General features: G+C 40.8%; 2 protein-coding genes across 3 annotated transcripts in view; both read right to left on the bottom strand.

The window, feature by feature from the left end:
- Window positions 1–207: 207 nt before the first annotated feature.
- Window positions 208–13,939, bottom strand: CUZD1 (CUB and zona pellucida like domains 1). The gene is made up of 9 exons (XM_054436369.1): window positions 13,844–13,939; window positions 9,246–9,396; window positions 7,082–7,296; window positions 5,432–5,582; window positions 4,861–5,078; window positions 4,191–4,363; window positions 2,732–3,123; window positions 1,719–1,987; window positions 208–500 (listed from the first exon to the last, which is right to left on the bottom strand). Exons 1-9 carry the CDS (start codon window positions 13,923–13,925, stop codon window positions 328–330), a joined length of 1,824 nt encoding a protein of 607 aa, XP_054292344.1. The 5' UTR covers window positions 13,926–13,939; the 3' UTR covers window positions 208–327.
- A 3,244-nt stretch (window positions 13,940–17,183) lies between these two features.
- FAM24B (family with sequence similarity 24 member B) overlaps window positions 17,184–20,006 on the bottom strand; it is a 36,544-nt gene continuing 33,721 nt past the window's right edge. The window contains exons 1-3 of one of the 2 annotated variants that reach the window (XM_054436371.1): window positions 19,320–19,548; window positions 18,513–18,639; window positions 17,184–17,525 (exon numbers count right to left, since the gene is read on the bottom strand). In XM_054436371.1, coding sequence (XP_054292346.1) covers window positions 17,333–17,525; window positions 18,513–18,639; window positions 19,320–19,401 — 402 coding nt within the window. In that variant the 5' untranslated portion in view covers window positions 19,402–19,548 and the 3' untranslated portion in view covers window positions 17,184–17,332. Of the gene's footprint in view, window positions 17,526–18,512; window positions 18,640–19,319; window positions 19,549–20,006 lie in introns of those variants that run through there. The other variant, XR_008492027.1, reaches the window with a different exon arrangement.

Here is a 20,006-nt window from a genome sequence, read left to right on the forward strand (position 1 = left end):
GGGGTTTCACCATGTTTATCAGGCTGGTCTTGAACTCCTGACCTCAGGTGATCCACCCGCCTTGGCCTCCCAAAGTGCTGAGATTATAGGCGTGAGCCACTGCGCTTGGCCTCATATAATATTTTTGTATCTTTAGTTCCTAAAATGAGAACCAACTGACGTATTTATTTCCATCATCTCGTAATGAAACACACTGACACAGTGATATGCAGGCCTGTGTGTCACTTTCAGGCCCTTCCTAATTTATTCATAATATATGTAGCCACGAGGTAGCATTTCCTTTGGCATCCTGGAGAAATGTGTCTCACTTAGGGTTGGACCTGTTAGTTAATAGTTCTGCAGCTTCTGGTATTTGTAGTCTGCTCGTTGATTTACAAAATGCCTCACTGTGATTGTCGCTACAATCACTACATTCAGAGCTAGAACCATGAATGAAAACAGATGCAGACTGTTGAAAGGCTGGTTTGGAGTTTCTTCCGCATGTGTTTCATGCTGAAATCCTAAAATTGGAAACAAGATGAAAATCTCTTTTTAAGAAGTGTTAACATTATAAAATGTTGGTAGCTTTTATAATACCTGTACATATCCTATGAATCTTATATATGAATTAATGTATAATGCATAATGCCAACACAATATAGAGGAACCATTATCAAATAGTTGAATTTATTTATATTTATATTTAATTTTGAACTTGTTTCAAATGGTTGACTTAGTTTGATTTCTCGATATCACACGAAAAATGTGTAAAACTCAAGCATAACAGTCAAACGGAAATGCAGGTTCACTTACTAATGGTCACTGTTGCTCATTGTTGCCAAAATACATTTTGTCAACAGAAAAAAAAAATTTGTTCATTCCCTTGAAATAGGAAAAAGATATTTTTCTCATATTGATGGTATTTCCATAATGACTTCCATTTATAAATTTTCAACTAATTTCAAACCAGTGTCTATAGATACACTATGTAAGCCACTTAGTGAATGCGTTTATAAAATTACTGAATTTAACTTTTTTCTGTTTTTGCCACAGAAATATTTTGCTACAAACCAGAACCATACTCCTTTATAGTGCTAATAATAATGAATAAACACAGAGATCATAAGGTCCTTTAATGCCATTTACAGCTAAAATAACTTCTTATAGTTTTTCTTTCATTAAGGCTTATCTTAAGCCATTTAATTATGAACCTCCCTTGAGTATTTACCATCATTCCTTTCATGCATCTGGGCAGATCTCAGGTTTCAAGACTTTCAAAAGAAGCAGGGTTAGCCTATGTTAATATAATAGATTCTTTGTCTTTTTTTTAAATAACTTTTTTTCAAATAGGCTATTATGTGGAATGCTGGTTCATTTTGTTTTACTCATTTAGGAGTTAAAATACATTGCTTTTGATTCAATTATCTGCTATGGCATCTATAATAAGGAGTCAGGAAACAAAAAGAAACTTGTTTTTAGAGATGAGGACATTATACTTCTACTCAAAATCCAAATGAATAATGGCAAACTATCAGTGTATCATATGCTTACACTGTACATGGTATGCATATTATCAACTGGTGGAAATAAATACTAATCCTGTATACTTAAAATTCAACTTATTTGCTAAAGCTACTATTATAAATCTCTAAACTGTACATGCTTAAGAGTTACTGGATTTGAGCAGCATTTTATGAGCCATGATGTGCTTTTTGATCATGGAATAGCTTTTTTCTTACCTGAATTGCCACTTGCACTTCGATCTCTTTTCAGACGAATGGGTCCTATGATGGAATCTGTTTTCCATTTATATGAAGAAATGTCTCGTTTGCTTCTGGAGACACAACCTTGATTGCAGCGAGACTGGTGGTCACTGCTATCACATATCAAAACTTTACACTGCAGATACACAGAGCTCATACTTCTCAAGAATTTAAAGGCATTAAACTGGAATCTCCCATAGTGTCCAAATAAGGGATACACCTTACAAGTTTCATCTCGACTACATCTGGAACAGAATTTATGAACATGTTTAGAAGATACAGACAAATTCAGTCTTTTCCATACTAAAAAGTTTTCTCTCAACTAAGTTGTGAATCTGAAAATCTCTCTCAAAAGACAGTGTCTCTAGTTCATACTACAGTGAGTTAAGACTATAGATCTGATTCCTCGGTGAGATAGCAAGGTTCTTTCTAGCTCTAAAATTCCTGGTCCATATAACTTAATCAGAAAACCAACACTTATGCATTGGAAGTCAAACTTCTTTCCTTACATGCTTATCATTAATGTATCAGTACGAATGACATAGTTAAAATCCAACAAATTGTAAGGAAAAAAGGAAATTGTTCCTTTCAAATAAGAACTTCATACTTTTTCTCTTAAGAATGCTATATATGTTTTACTGATGGCATTATATTTTAAAGACATGAAATAATCTTCTAGGTTTTTGTTGAAAATAACCAAAATGCAAATAGACCTTTTATAACAAAAAATAAATTTGTTTCTACCAGCAAATAGTTTGCAAATACACTTAAAATTCTAGATATAAGCTGTGTCTGCATAAATGTTTAAATTTAAATTATTCATAATTAGTACATAGTAACTATTTTATAAAATGATTAGAATAAATTTAATGAAATTTCATGTAGTGCTAGGAAAAATGTATATATACACAACACAAGAAATTACTTTATTGAAATTATTATTCCACAGGAAGGAATATCATGCATACATCGGTTACATTAATACATACCCACTCTTGATTAGGTCAAAGGTTGGAGATGCAAAGTCAGAGGTGGGAGAGGCTCTACAGGTATCAAGAAACACCACCAAATTTGGATCTGAGGTGTGCAGACTAACTTGAACAAAAAGAGTTTGGTTCAAATCCACATAATATGGTGATTCAAGTATAGTCTTTTCAAATGAATTGGATTCAAAAAGAGCCATACTGGTATTATATTTGCCCAGTGCATTTTGATTTTGTATTACATCATCTTCTGTTATGTATAGTATCTCCACTGTAGAATTATGTCCCATTTCACACTTCACAATAATCTGGAGTTGTTTCTGACGGGTGATCACTTCAGAAGTTGAGGATGCAGAAAAGGTGATTATATTGGTGTAAGTAATTGACTGATCTTCTACCTGCAGAACAAGATAGAATTCAATTTTTATATTTTAAGTCCAGTAATATTTTAGAGCATAGATGTGGATAACATTTGCAGGTACAGACATAATTTTCTTAAATCACGAGGTAACAGCTTTCATGTCAGAATACTATAAACCTTAAATGTATTTCATTGAAGAAATATTCTTGGAAAGAAAGTATGAGATGAGAAATACAGCTTGTATTAGAAAGACCTGAAGATAGAATCAGACAGAATTTTTTTCAGTTACAGTAAAATCCATTTTGAATGCAAAAGACATTACACCTTACTATATATTGCTTTCCTTAAGGAGCTTTAAGTTAGTGTGGCTAACTGGACAGTTTCCAAAATATATGTAGACCAAGGGTCTGCAAGAGGAAGGCCCTTAGCTGCCTTCCCTGGGGGTTCACAGTGTAATAAAGCCTGTGTGTTCATTTTTGGCAAGATATGATGATTTACTTCTGTCTTTATCAGTTCCTCTGGATTAACCCCCATTCTTTTCAATTAGGTTATTGTTTAATGTCTGAGTGAAAAGTTTATGGTATGTATCCTAAAGAAACCAAAGGTTGAAAATGTTTGAAATCTTGAATGGGACTTCTAGAAAATGGAGAACAAATCACAAACTTCCAGTAATATCCTTCAGGTTTAAATGGGTTTTTTAAAAATGTTTTTCTTTTCTGTCTTTAAAAGGAAAAGAAGAAATCCTAAAAATTTAGCTAGATTTTCACTAAATACAAGGTGTAAACATTTTCTGTGTAAGTGTTACTGGTAGGCTATTAAGCCAACTGCATATAGATGCTCAAACTCTCTTTAGTGAGTTTTCAGAGTTCTTTACCTTCTGGAAAAGATAACCATCCCCCACTTATCCTGAAAATGAATGCAGCAATTTGGCAGCTATGTATGAATGGGTATGTGCACTTATATGTTTTCACATGCTTATCATGTGGTTAAGCCACTAAAATTTGCGGGTCGTTTGTTACAGCAGCTAGCAAGCATTACCCTGACTGCATTGCTCAACATGCACTCAGCATTTGACAAAATCCAGCTATCAGTATTTCACTTTACCTTTCTGATTGTACCACATCCATTAAGAGGGATAGAAAATTCCACAACATTTGATAATTTTGGTCTGCAAGTTGGGTCTTTTAGTTGTAAGTTATTCCCATTAGAGTTGAAAGCCTCTAGGTAGGATTTGCTTATAATAACTCTCATTCTGTCAGAAGAGCAAGTTAAAGATGCTGTCAGGAAAAAAAAAAAAAAAAAAAAAAAGAATGGTCATGTTTATGTATGCCAGCTAGGAATGTTGGATCTTGAAGAGCTACGTGCGCAAGTAAATATATAAAAAGTCAAAAGCATTTTGCCCTAAACAGTAATCATAAGTTTGAGACAGCCAAGCAGTTGATTCACCTTTTGCTGTGTTCATTGTGGCCTTGTTTAGAGCTAGAATCTGCAAACCTGATGTTTTTAATTGTGTCTTTGCAGAAGGAATTAAGGGAAGCAGTGGACTGTTTATCCGCATAAATCTTTTTCAGGTTAATAAAATCATTAATTTCTTCTTGCATTAAGCAATGCACAGAAATGATTGTCAAGCTTAAGATTATGCATATGTTCCCAACTATATGTGACATGCTTGAAAACACGAATAGCCACAGGTAGGCTAAAAATTAACAGTTTCTACGTAGATATGCAATCTTCAGAGAGCTCAAAATAGCTAAGAACATAAAACATGACTTACTAGTGTTGATGTTTTCTGTATAAATTGAGGTGTAGGAAGCAGAAAAGCCCCGGTAAGAATTGGCATAATCTGTAGACAACACGACAGTCAGAGAGTTTGATGACGATTCAAAGGTGGGAGTCACACGGCCACAGACTTGTCCAATCAGGCCAGAGTTGGTGGAGGGGCCATCATAGATGGCAAGAAAATCAAATTTGCACTGTTTGTCTATTTCTAGGCTAGAGAATGAGGGCCTCTGGTGAAAAAGAGTTTGAAACCAATTCAGTTCTATTTTCTAACATCCCAACAATCCTACTCTTAAGTGATTATGGATTTTTTTTCCTTCAATGGTATCTCAGGTTTACGATGACAAACCTGGGGTTTTGATAGTCTCTGACAAGGACCTCAGAATCTTCAGAAAAATAGTCAACTTAGTTCAATGGAATAGTATCACTGTTTTCCTTTCTACATCAATTCTTTGAAAAGTGCCCATATATGAGAATTACGTATGATAATTTCTCTTCCCCAAATCTCCCAGTTGCCAGGTGGGTTTACTGCATTTGTTCCAACAGAATCGGGCAGCAGTACTTACAAAATCTCTTTGAAGTTTAGTTTTATCTTGTAACCTTTCTCCACTTGTATGTGCCACACACAATAAGCCAGCTCAGGATGCGGCTTTGGGTAATTGGGGCTGGTGAAGGATCCTTCCAAGGTATCCAGGTAACCGCCACAGTTTGGAATAGCTGAAATGGATGTGAAGGTGGTCAAGAATGAACACCAAAATAGAGACTGCTTTTAATTTCTGTGTTGTGCCTCGAGCTTAACACATATCTCCTGAGTATGATTCCATCTCTATCTTTCCCATGGGTCACATATTGAGGTTTTCATCCTTTTTTATCATTGAAATTTCTGCCCACTGGTGCAGGGCAGAGAGGGAATCTTTATACTATTGCCAAATGAATCATATTAAAGTTGTGCTGTAAGACGTGTTGCATCTGGAGAGACTCCCATTATCTGAATTGCGCCATAGAAGATAAAGTCACACCATCCCTTGAAGGCCCTTCCTCACTCTCACCAGCTCAGCTTTCCAGTCTCATCAGCCACTACTACGTGGCCTTCTGTTCTATCCTCCCTTTCTTCGCATGACTCCTCCGCTGTCAGCTCCAGCAGAGGTGAGTCCTCTTCCCTGACTCCCACCTCCACCTACACTCATCATGCTATTGTTCAAAGCTCCCCTCAGATACAGCCTTCATGAAGCAGCCCTTGGTCTCTCCTTTCCCCAGTAAGTACATAAGGAAGCAGCTGGACAGATGAAGTGTGGAGAAACAATGCAGAGAGCTTTTTTTGGAGATGTGAAGTGTGGAGAAACAATGCAGAGAGCTTTTTTTGGAGATGTAAAATGGTTTAGATTGGCTGAAGCATAGGGTGCACACCAGGCAGCAGCTAGAGGCAAGGCTTGAAAAGGTGGCCTGGGTCCAGCTTGGGAAAACATTGACTGTTGCACTCTGGAGATTTGCTGGTACCAAGAAGTAGTGGTTTTAGCAGGAGAGTGACATGGTCAGCTCTGGGCCTTGGAAAGAAATCCACAGTGGAGCTCTCCTCATGAACCCACTTGCAGATGTTCTTGGCATTCTGCTTTGGATCACAGTGGAATGTAGGTGCTGTGAATGCAGAGCCCTGTAAATGTAGCCTCCAACCACCTGACAGTCTTAAATTTCAATGGTGAGACCAGAGATTCCCAGCATGCAATCTCTAACCTTCTTTGTCGGAATCATCCAGGGGACTTGTTAAATATGAAGGTTCAACAACCCCAACCAAGATCTAAGGAATCAGAGCATAGGGAGGTGCAGTCCCTGAACAGGCATTGCAGAAGATACCAGGGTTACTATTAAACAGGCTGAACGTAGAATCTCCGCTTTGGGCTCTAACACAGTACCCCTCAGTATGTAGCCATCTGATCAGCCCTTTGTCTCTGCCTCATCTGGGAGCTGGTTAGAAAGGCAAGATCATGTGCTCCATCCAGAACCAATGAATCACAATATCTGTGATGGAGCCCAGGATCTGTGATTTAACAAGCTCTCCAGATGATTCTTATGCACATGTAAGTTAGAGAACTACTGCTCTCTCAGAGAAGACTCTGAGGGAATATACTCAGACTGAAGATTATAAGAACCCGGACAGAAGAGTGTGTAACCTGTGCTTGCAGGAGATGTGGGTGAAGGTTGTGTAAATGAGGACTTACAGATGTTAGGAGAGAAGAAGTAGTAGAAGACAAAGACAGTTCTTTGAATTCTTGCTGAGTCAGTAACTATTTGAAATGTCAATGTACTGGATGATGATTCAAATACAGGAACATAGTCATTTTTACTGCAGACTTGCCCTAGCAGAGGCCCATTGCTGGAGGTTCCATCAAAGACTTTAATGTTTTCACTTTCACAGCTTCCATCTGGATCAAGCCTGTGGACAAAACACAACTGTGGCTGAAGAAGTGTCACAAGCAAAGGGGGTTTGCAGAGCAGTCAATTACTCACCTAGGCATGTAAATTTACAAAGTGGTGGCACATCTGTTTTCATTTAAACCTCTCCAAGACCAATCACCAACCCCACCATCCTCAACATCAAACCACAAACTGTCAACTTTAATGGGCTCAGGGAGGTGAACTGCTTTGCCTATGTCTGTATCAAGTAAATGATGAGGATGGGCCTGGAATCAGAATTCCTTTCCTTCTGCCTATTTCCGTCTCTCCTGTTCCCCACGTCCATGTAACTCTTTGATGAACCTTCTTATTTAGAATTGTTTCCCATTGACACTTGATATCCAAGGCTGTTGAAAGGTGAAGCAACTCTTCTTCTTCCATAGCCACCTTTCCCAAGGAAAAGCAAACCTTAGCACCTCCCTAGTTGCTCCTTCCTTCCCTTGTATCACCACTTCCTCATTCTGAAGGACAGTCCCATGCCCTGCACTGGACAGGACAGCCCAGGGTTTTAGTTTGCTGCACATTCTGACAGGGTCTCCCCAAATATCCTCAGAGGACATATGTCCAAACTTATAGGAAGTAATAAGACAAGGGTAGAGAAATCTGGGTTCTCTTTCCACTTTAGTCACTTACCTGCTGTATAACTTTAGATAAGCAATTTAACCTTTCTTGGCTTCAGTTTTCTCATCTGTAAAATGGGGATATCACAGCCTACTTCTCATTACTGGGAGGTTTATAATATTCTGAATATGAAGCACCTGCCACAGGCCTGGCACATAGGTGTTCAATAGATGTTAAATGTTAATTTCTCCCCTCCCTTGCTCTTCCCACACTCTCTCTTCCCCTCTCTTCTTACACAGCAAGAATAGCATATATGTTTCTCAGCAACCATTCCAGGAAATTTGAGGCCTCTTTTGCTTCTTTGAAGGATAAAGTAAATTCCAGCTTCAGTGGTACAGGGCTACAGTTCTCAAAAGTGTGGTACTTGGACCTGCAGCACCAACATCACCTGGGCATTTGTTAGCTATGCAGATTCTCAGGTCCCACACACTCCATCTGAATAAGATAATAGAGATTCTGGTGGTGGGGCCCAGCAGTTGTGTTTTAATAAGCCTGCCACATGCTTCTGATATATGATCAAGTGTAAGAACCACCGGGACAGGCGTAAGAGTAGGGGCTCTGGAGCCAGGCTGCTTGGATTCAGTTCCTATCCCATTTTTATTATTTTTTAGTCTTGGACCTGGTAAGTGACTTCTCTGGGTTTTCTTATCGATAGAATGGGGATTAGACTGCATCTGCCCAGTGGGTTGTTGAGAAGATTAACTAGAGGCAGATAGGAAACACTGAGCGTCTCTGCAGGGCAGAGTCATGTTCTCAGCTTGGCCTCACACTGGGGTCACCTGGGCACTTATAAAAAGCACTTATAAATGTATACTTATTTCAAAATAAAAACTATAAAATAAAAAATATTGATGCCTGGAGTCTACCCCCAGAGATTATAATCTAATCATATGGTGTACAGCCTCGGAGTCTGGATGTGTGAAAGTTCCTCCACTGATTCAAATGCATAGAAAAATTTGGAACCAAAGTTTAGTGTTTTAAGGCCAAGAAACTGGAACTAGACGAGCTAGGTTCTAACCCTGGTCATGCTATTCACTATTTGTGTGACCTCAGACAAGTTCTCAACCTTGCTGTGTTTGTAGTACTATTATAGTGCTGACCTTGAAGGACCTCTGTGAGCCAGTGCCGGGCACACAGCCATCATCAGTGACTATCAGCCATCATCCTCATCACCATCATCATCACGATGGTTGTCAGTGTCACTACCACCTCTAGCAGCAGCTGAGTTCTTTCTACAGAGTCCCCCTACCCACCCCAATGTGGTCAGAGTTCGATATCCCTTATTAGGAAACTAAAGCTTCTACTTACTGGACATAGGAAAAGATAATTCTGATGCTTTTGTTTTCTGGTCTTTCTACTGTCCAGGTGCAGTTCTCATTGGGATTGAGTTGCAGGATCATGGCTTTGTGGGTCTCTGCCATATTGGCACCCCCTAGACTGACTGTGCAGCTTGAATTGCCTGTTAGAGACCACAGATGGCACTGAGGAAAGTCAACAACAGACACTTTCCCCTCCCTGAGAGATTATGAATCTACCTCTCACATGTAATATACATACAAGTAGGCAGCTAATTGTGGATGGCACTTAGCTTACTCCAAAGTAAGTCAAAAGCAGTTGATTTCTCCGTCTTGAACCCTTTGAGGAGAAGTATTTTTAACTTCTCTACATATAGAGACTACATTAGGACCTGAAGAAGGACGGTTTGTATTTTTAATAGGTTTCTAAATGAACATGTGTCTTTATTTCTCTAGCATAAATACCTAGGAGTGATATCACTGGGTCATATGTTAAGTGTATATTTAACTTCATAAGAAACTGCCAAACCATTTGCCAGAGTAGCTGTTCTATTTCACAATCGAACCAACGATGTATGAGAGTTCCAGCTGCACCACATTCTTGTCAACACACACTATTGTCAGGTTTTTGTATTGCTTTGTTTAGCCATTCTAACAGATGTGTAGCAGCATCCCATCATGGTTTTAACTTGCATTTCCCTAATGGCTAATGACACTGAACATCATTTCATGTTCTTATTTGCCTTCTATATATCCTTTTTGGTAAGTATCTCTAAGTCTTTTGCCCTTTTTTTTAACTTGGCTTTTTGTTTTTATGATTGGGTTTTGAGAGTTTTTTATATATGCTGAATACAAGTCCTTTGCTGCATCTGCAATTTGAAAATATTTTCTCCCAATCTGTATCTTGTCTTTTCATCCTCTTAACAGTGTCTTTCCCAAAACAAAAGTTTTAAATCTTTTATAAAGTCCAATTTAGTAATAGTTTCTTTTATGGGTTGTGCTTTTGGTGTCTTGTCTAAGAACTCTTTGCTCAACCCCAGGTTACAAAGATTTCTCCTATGTTTTCTTTTTAAAAATACTATAGTTTTACATTTTACATTTAGATCTATGATCCATTTTGAACTAATTTATGTGTAAGAAATGTGGCTTAGGTTGAGTTCATTTTTTGCATATGGGTGTCCAATTGTTCCAAGACCATTTGACGAAAAGGCTGTCCTTTCTCCATTAAATTGCCTTTGCATCTTTGTCAAAAATCAACGGACCATATTTGTGTGGATCTATTTCTGAACTCTATTCTATTTCAATTTGCTCTGTCTATCCTTTTGGCAAACCACACCTTCTTGATTACTGTAGTTTATAAGAAGTCTTAAAATTAGGTAACATGACTGTTCCAACTTTACTGTTCTTTTGCAAAATTGTTTTGGCTATTCCAGTTCCTTTGCTTTTTCATATAAATCTTAGAGTCAGCATGTCTGTATCTATTTAACATTCTTACTGGGATTTTTATTGGAATTGCACTGAATTTATAGATCAACCTGGAAAAAAAAGGATGGTTTTTAAAAGACACTTGATTTCTAGAATGTATAAAGAATTCTTACAATTCAATAATTAAAAGGCAAATAATCCAATTTAAAATGGACAAAGAACCAGAATAGACATTTTTCCAAAGAAGATCTATAAATGGCCAATATGCACATGAAGATATATTCAGCATCATTAGTAATCAGGGAAATACAAATCAAAACCACAACGAGATATCACTTCACATGCATTAGGATGGCTAGAGTCAAACACAGAAAACAGCAAGCATTGACAAGGACATGGAGAAACTGGAATGCTTATACACCGCTTATGGGATTGTAAAGTGGTACAGCTGCCATGGAAAACAGTCTGGCAGTTCCTCAAAAGATTAAACATACAGTTATCATAACCCAGCAATTCTATCGCTAGGCATATCCCCAAAAGAAATAAAAACAAATGTCCACATAAAAACTTGTACACTATATTCATCGCAACATTAGTCATAATAAGCCAAATGTTCATCAATTGATGAATACATAAAACATGGTCTATCCATACATTGGAATATTATTCAGCAATAAAAAGAAACGAGGTAGTCATCCCTTGGTGCCCACGAATGATTGGTTCCAGGATCCCCTGTGGATACCAAAATCCATGGATGTTGGAGTCCCTTATGTAAAATGACTTAGTGTTTGCATGTGACCTACACACATCCTGTACACTTCAAAACATCTGTAGATTATTTATAATACAGTGTAAATGATGTGTAAATAGTTGTTTACTATATTATTTAGGAAATAATGGCAAGGAAAAAAGTTTGTACATGTTCCGTAACCAACCCTTATTTTTTCAAATGTTTTCAATTCATGGTTGGTTGAATCCATGAATGCTGAACCCACAGGTACTGAGGGCTGATTGTACTGATACATGCTACAATATATATGAACCTTGAAAATATTATGCTAAGTGAAATACCACATATTACATGATTTCATTTATGTGAAATATCCAGAATAAGTAAATTTATAGAGACAGAAAGTAGAGTAGTGGTTTCCTTGTGCTGGAGACATCAGGAGAAATGGAGGGTGAATGGTAGTGAATACAGAGTTTCTTCATACATATATACACATACATACATATATATATCAGAAACTTGTACACTAATATTCATCACAACATTAGTCTATATATAATATATAGTTATATATATTATGTTAGATATATTTATATATATATAAAACATTGGTCTATATATAGAGACTATATATATAGACTATATATAGAAAGACTATATATAGACTATATAGAGACTATATATATAGAGAGACTATATATAAATATATATATATATAGAGAGAGAGAGACAGACAGACAGAGTCTCACTCTGTTACCTATACTGGATTGCGATGGCACAATCATAGCTTACTGCAGCCTCAAACTACTGGGCTCAAGTGATCCTCCCACCTCAGCCGCCAGAGTAGCTGGGACTACAGTCATGACAAACCACGGCTGGCTAAAAAATTTTTTTTTTTCAATTTTGTAGAGTCGAGGTCTCACTACGTTGTTCAGGGTGGTCTCAAACTCTCAGCCTCAAGCAATGCTCCCATGTCAGCCCCCCAAAATGCTGGGATTGTAGGCTTGAGCCATTATGCTGAGCCTGAGACAGTTTCTTTTGGGGGTGAAGAATATGTTCTGGAATTAGATAGTAGTGATTGTTGCACAATTCTGCGTATATACTAAACAACACTAAATTGTATACTTTAAAATGGTGGATTTTATGGTACGTGAATTATATCTTAACAAAGCTGTTATTAAAAAAGAGAAAGAAGAGAAGAAAGAGAAAAGGGGGAGAGGAAAAATAACTGGATCCTAAAGATAAACTGTTAGCAGTGAAATTACCCAGTAAGGGGCTGGGCGTGGTGGCTCACACCTGTAATCCCAACACTTTGGGAGGCCAAAGCAGGTGGATCGCTTGAGCTCAGGAGTTCGAGACCAGCCTGGGCAACATAGTGAAAATTTTTTTCTATAAAATTTTTAAAAATTATTTGATAAATTCTTATGTTTTTATGTACATTGTCAGATGGGCCCAAATAAAATTAGTACTAATTCAAAATCCCACCAAGATTTTGACTAATGGTCAAAAACCCCACCTACATAGGAACAAAGCTTTATTTTTATTTATTCTCCCATATACTCCCATAACCCCATCCATCCAGAAACAATCATCACTAAAACCTTGGTGTAAATTCTTCCACACCTTTTCCTTTCCTCTTCTATTTCTAGACATTTAAAATGCTTGAATGTATATATTTCAAACATAAGAACCATCATATTGTACACAAACTTCAGATCTTTTTTCTCTCTTAATGTGGTCTATGGACACATTATAGATCAGAGTTTGTTTTTTTTTTTTTTTTTTAATGAGACGGAGTCTTGCTCTGTCACCCAGGCTGGAGTACAGTGGCATGATCGCAGCTCACTGCAACCTCCACCTCCTGGGTTCAAGCAATTCTCCTGCCTCAGCCTCCCAAGTAGCTGGGACTACAGGCACGCACAACCACACCTGGCTAATTTTTGTATTTTTAGTAGAGACGGGGTTCACCATGTTGGCCAGGCTGGTCTCGAACTCCTGACCTCGTGATCCACCCACCTCGGACTCACAAAGTGCTGGGATTACAGGCGTGAGCCACCGCCCCCAGCCATCGTTTTTTTTTTTACGTTGCAAAACAGAGTGTTCCATTTTATGGATTTACCATAACAAATAATGAAAATTCATGTTGTAGTTTACAATTATGTAAGTGCACATATTTACACATATATCTTTGGACACTTTTATGCTTATTTCCAAAACATAAACTCTTAGCAGTAAATTACCCAGTAAAATTCTATACGCTTTTGATATTTTTATGGACATTGTCAGATGAGCCAAATAAAATTAGAACTAATTTAAAATCCCCTCCAAGAGCATTAGAGTACATTTTTCTCTGAACTGGGGCCAACAGATATAAACACTTTGAAAAATTTTGAAAGAGGCCTCTTAAGAGAAGAACTTCTCTGTTTTGGTGAATAAATCTGGTTCAATTTTCTTACCTTCAGACTCTGCAACTGTCAACTCCGCCAAACAGGAGAGAATTAAGAGGGTCAATGGCATGAGCCTTCTTACAAGCTCCATTTTGGCAAGGCGCTGGGCAGCCTTAAGGACCGACAGCTTTTATAGGCTCTGTGTTACATCAGCTTTCTGGACACCTCCAGGGAAACGTCAGTTTCAGCCATGCAAGGGGTAGATTTGTGTGAGAATAGAGCAGCTGTGTGACTGGTTTCTTATCAGCATTCCCCACAGTGAGGGTTCTCTCTCCCCAACTCCTTCCTGGAAGGGTTGCCCCCAGTGGAAGCTCTTTGCAGGGATCTCCAGCAGCTGGTTCCCAGCAGGCACTGAGTTATTTTCCATGAAACTGATAGGGAGCTGTGCCTTTCTTCTGTGCCTGCACATCACAAACAGGTGGCCTCATTCACATATTGAAGTCTTCAGGGCTCTGCTTTGAGAAGGGAGCCTGTGGGAGAACAAAGGCCTGTGGGGCAAGGCAGAGGGTGCAACACCTGGGCAAAATCTGGGTCCAGCTGGGACATTCAGATGCCCTGCCAGGTGGCTGACCCTGTGGGGGAGGGGAAGAGGGTAGAGGATGAAGAGAAAAAGAGTGCAGATCCAGATTCCCCGACAGCGACTTCTAACCAGTTATGTCTGGAGAGACTGAAGCAGGTGAATTAGTCTCTCGAGCACGGTGTTTTGCAGCCTAGAGAAAGAAATCCTAGTGTCCACAGTGAGACTGGGAGGAGCAAGTGGTGGTGGGTGGGGGCTGTCCTCTTTTCATTCGTTCAATCAGTAAATATTACTTATTGATCTAGGGCCTAAGCAATATAGAAGTGAATGTGAGAGACACAGTCCTGCCCTCATGAAACTTGCATTCTAAGTGGAGAGTTAGACAACAAAAATAAATGAAGAATTCAACTGGTGAGAGAAGCTATGGATACAATAAACAGGATGACTGCATAGATGGTGGTTGTCTTGGGGTGGGGAGGAAATCTGACAGTGAGAAGGAGGGCATCTTGAGAGATGAAATCTGAACAAAGGCAGAAAGACAAGAGGGAGGCATTCATGGGTGATCTGAGCTCGGGGGTTGTATCTTAGGCAAAAGAGAGGGCAAGCGCACAGGCCCTGAGGCAGAGACTAGGTGGGCACACCTACAATAGTAGGGAATAAAGAACAGCCTGGCTGGTCATGAGTGGGAGGAGTGAGCTGGGAGGGGAGGATGGAGAGGAGCAGGTGAAGGTCAGATGGGGAAGGACCCATACGGCAAATGAGTCTGGGTTTCACTCTAAGTTCAGGTGGAACATATTGAGTGGACAATGCCAGAACTGGCCACCTTCTGAAGAACCTTTGTGCAGCTCTGGGGAAGTCTGACGCTCGTGTAGGCTAAGTCTCCTAGGGTGAAACCCTCTGGCTACCGTCAGCCCCTCTGTGTTGTTCTGACTGTGCTGCAGCCCAGGAGGCCTCCCTAGGGAGAGCACAGTCCTACGCTGTGACCCAGGGGATCCATTCCTCGTTGGGCCCTTGCAGGGGAAAGGCAGCACCTGGGATGCTCAGGAGGAGCTTGGACACTCCCCAAGGCCCCTGCCTGGCTCTGCTCCATTCCTATCTGCCTGGGCTGGCTGTGGATGAGGCAGGACTGGGTGTCCTGGGGTGAGCTAGCAGGGCACAGGTGTTTGAGATGGGGGACCCTTCTGGTTACTAAGTGCTTGCAGCTGTGTCCATGAATACCCACTCCCACCCTGGGCTTTCCCTCTGAACCCCTCTTTGTCACCCATGGCTGGGATCTCCAAAGTCCCTAATCCATCTCCACTGAGTGCGAGAGTTTCGTGGCCACACTCTGTCAGGTGGCCCTGGTAAAGGACCCAGGCTTCCAGGTCCAGTCAGGAGAGAAGCCCCCTTCAGGCCTCTGGCAACTTCCTGGGGACCACGGGGTGCTGTGGGGTCACCCTGCTTCATCTCACTGCTTCTTCTCTGTCACCTGTGCAAGTCTCCACTTCACATCAAGGACACAGCGGCTCAGATGAGTCAAGGGACTTCCCCTGGTGAAGGCCGAATTGGGATGGGAACCGGCTCCATAGGGCTCTAAAGCCCACGTGCGGTGCTCTGTCCTCCTGCTAATGGGGGTGTCCTGAAGACCGTTGTCCCATCTCCCTCACGGCCCCTGCAATACCTGCACCAGGCATAGTCACCCACATGGGGAGGCCCTGGCACAGGTGTCCTGGGTCCAGGCACTGGGCCACCCACTGGGTGGGGTAAGAGGGGATTTGTATGTGCTCCATCTGTCAGAGCTTGCTGGTGACAAGAGAAAATCAAAGGCAGGGGACGGAGACAGTGTCCGGAAACTTAAGGGGGACAGGTGACCTCCAGCTGGAGGCTGCCCTGACTTGGCCTCTTCCCAAGCATGCTGGGGCTGGAGGCTCAGCCTCCAGGCGGTGCTCGGCCTCTACAGGAGCTCCTCCACCCACATCTGGTCTGTTTCTGTGCCTAGATGTCACAGCTGTTTCCTTCATTTGCGACTTCTGTTTTCCTTTTTTACCCACTTTTAGTAGATTACCACCTGTTACCAGCTAATAATTCTTTACATTCAGTATACATGTGATGGTCACAAGCAAGGGTTTAGTTCATGAGAGGAGTGGACATGGCGATTACAGATAGGGAATCATGCTTAGAAAGAGGTTCTAGGAAGCTCAGGGGCAGGAGCTGGAACAGAAGGCAGCTGGGAGTAAGGTGGGGAGCGGTGCTTCCTGCCACCAGTTGTTGTGGTCAGGGAGTCTGGGCTTTGGCCTTTGGCTGGTGGTTCGTGTTACAGTTGAAGATGTTGATGGCTGGATCAACACACATCACTGTTACCGTAATCTATGAAGGAGCCACATGCTCTGGAGATTTGGGGATTGCAGTAGGAAGAAACTGGTTTTCAAAAGGTCCTTTTGAGGTCACTGAGCTCAATCAGGCCTATCTTACACAGTTCAGACAACTTTAACACAGGGAGGTCCTGCCTGGCTCCTCTCACTGTCTTGGATAAATGGACAGGACAACAGGACAGGTATCAGGACATGACACCATTTTCTGCGGTGGATGTCAACCATCCAAGCCCTCACGAGAGCTAAATGAGCGACTCCAGCTTGACAAGATCAGCTGGGCTGAAATTGGAAATGTCCTAAGAACAGTGTGCATTTTCCTTCTCGGGTGGGAGATGTGCTGGACACTTTTATTCCAATTCTCTTTCTTCTGTTGCAGTGCTACAAGCTAATTCCCCCACATTCCAAAGTGAGTAATAAATATATTTAAACAAAGGATGTTTATAATTAACAATCAAAAAATATTGGCGGCAAAGAGGATTACTTTTAATAGTGTACATTTATTCAAAAGAATATAAAACAACACTGTAAATTATATAATCTCACATAAAAACTCTAGAACTTGATTTGAATAAAAAAACAATCTATTAAGAAGTATTGCTCATGAAGATTTTTGTGCCCACCTTTCCTAAGTCAGAGGCCCTCATTTATGTCGCAACAGCAAGGTGGCAAGGAACCAAAACCGGCACACATTCTACATCCTTCACGGCACTGCAGGGCAGGACAACACTCCGCGGCAATGGTTTTGGCCTGGCTGTTCTTGGCCCACCACACCTTGTCTGGGTTGTGATTTTTTACAGCCACAGCCTCAGGTTCCTTTGCAGCTCTTGAGAAAAGACACACACAAAGCACAGGCTTAGAATTTTTCTTCTCAGCCCTTTTGTTAGAACTGTTGGGGGGTATCTGGGGAGTTTAGCACTGAAGCCAGTCAAATATGAACACCAGCCATACATTAAAGCTCTCTCCCCCGTCCCAAGTTCCTCTCGAATCCTTTCCTCTCCTATGATTGCTATAAATGTAAACTGAGGTTACAAAAGTAAGGGTGAGTGAATTCGCAAGCAAGGTCACCCAGCTGGTCACTGCAGGCCCCCGAGATGCAGGAATGATGGGAAGGTGCTGCATTCGGCTGTGTCCTGGGCTCTGGGATGTGCCACTGTGAACTCCTTAGAATGGGGACACAATTGCATCTGACAACCAATCGCTCTGGTACTTAAAGGGTCTTCTCCCCAAAATACAATCTTCTCTTATCTGACCCTCCCTTGTCCACTGTCCCCCAGGTTTTTCACACGGTTCAGCTGTCCCTGAGATCTAGAGCCCCAGTCATTTTCCCCAAGGCTGCCAGAAACAAATGGAGGAATACCCTGAGAGCTCCCAACTCAGGCAAGAAGAGATCAATCCAGCCCGTCCTCCACATGAGCACAAGGCAGAGCTCGTTCACGCAGCCTCCCCCACAGAATCTGCAGCCTACAGTGCCCAGGACAGAGGGAGGCTTGGCCAAGGTGCTGAATTAAACACCTGATGGTAAACTTAGTGAGGTCCAGTGACAGCCAAGCAGCGCTGACACTCACAGGCCGAAGCTGAGAACATTCTACCAACCCCAGCCAGGAAGAAAAAAAATAAGCTTCTACACTCAGCTGTCTTTTTGCTTTTACAAAGCTGCCTGTTCTTCTTGACCTCACCCAGGGTATGGCCACAGCAGCAAGGAATGACCTTGCTCCAACAGGGAGCCCAGGTATCCCACTGAGGGAGTGTTATCCCCTTTTCCCCATGTGACTCACTTTAGTACATTCTTTATTTTGAACATGTGACTCACTTTAGTGCGTTGTGTATTTTGAAGTAAAGACAGAGCACGACAACTATCAGCAGGAGCAAGGCCGCCAGGATACCACCAGCAATGACAAGTATAATCACTGTATGGAGGTCAAAAGACTTCGATGTACCTAGGCAGATAAGTGCAAGCAAGCACTGAGCCCATGTGGTCTCCCTCCCCACACAACCACTAAGCAATGCCAATGTCAGGGGAGGAAGAAGAAACCCCAAACACAGATCCTTATGTGTGTAAAACACAAATGTCTTCCCAGGGCAGCCTAGGATCCCAAGCTGGCCCAGAGATGGAAAAAAAGAAGAAAAAAAAAGTCAGTTTGTCAATGAAAAGGAATGGAAACACAAAGTCCAGAGAGAAGGCTATCAGAAGGACAAACAGTGGGAAGAATCTTTCCCTTTCACAGGTGTGATGTGCGGCTGGAAATAACAAGCAGGCCTGCAGTGGAGCTGATGGCATCACTCCCCAGCACCTGGGCCTCCTGAGCTATACTCATTTTCAGAGTCAGAAATGACCCCTCACTGGATATCAGGCTCAAGGCTCTTCTGTGGAAATGACTGTTTCCAAATGTTACTGTCCCAACAATACTGAGAATATGCAAATCCATTTTGTAAATGATGCATGTTTTAGGGAAAGAACTTTACAATTCTTCCTCTGACAACTGACATTTTTCCTCCTAAATCTTAAATTCTCCCAAGAAATCCAATTTGAGATAACAAATTAGTTTAACTTTCTGAAACTGGGAAAAAGTGAGTCAGGGGAGAAAAATAAACAATCTGATTGCCAAAGCATACTTACCACCTTCTAACTCTTCATGGCTGGATGAAAGCCAACAGTAAAAAAAAACTACAATCAAAGTAAACTTTAGGGAACAGGACATCTTATCAGGAATTTCTCAAACCTTTAATTTGAGAAAGAAAATTCTAATGATTAACATCCAAAGTTGAAGAGCTTGCGTTTAGAAGCAGTCTTCCAGCAGAGCTAGCAGAATAGATATCCACAATCTAGTTCCAACTTCTGTGCCAATCGGGACACAGGCTGTATGACATCAACGCTCTGGACACCAGCTCTGTTTTGTAGAGTTCTGAATTCCATTCCACTTCCAGATATATTTTAGCACCAATGGAAGTAGATATGCCTAAATACTCTCTTAAGCCATGTAATACTCAATCTCTCCTTTTCAGGTTTTGTTTCCCTCAGAGAAAAGTTTTAGTTAAGAGTCTGTTTCCCAGAGATGCCACGTTATATTATTTTAAATGTCCAGTTTTCAAAAAAGCCTATAAGAAAGTATGGCCCATAAAGGAGTGGGGGAGAAATAAATAAAAACTTTTTCTGGAAGAAGCCCAGACATTGGCCCTACTAGAAAAGACTTTTAAAGTCTTTTAAGTATGTTCAAAGGAATCCATGTCCAAAAAACTAAAGGAAAATATGAGAATAATGTCTCATCATAAAAAATACCAATAAAGATAAAAATTATTAAAAGAA

This window comes from Pongo pygmaeus, chromosome 8, assembly GCF_028885625.2.
Source record: "Pongo pygmaeus isolate AG05252 chromosome 8, NHGRI_mPonPyg2-v2.0_pri, whole genome shotgun sequence".
NCBI classification, from domain to species: Eukaryota; Metazoa; Chordata; class Mammalia; order Primates; family Hominidae; genus Pongo; species Pongo pygmaeus.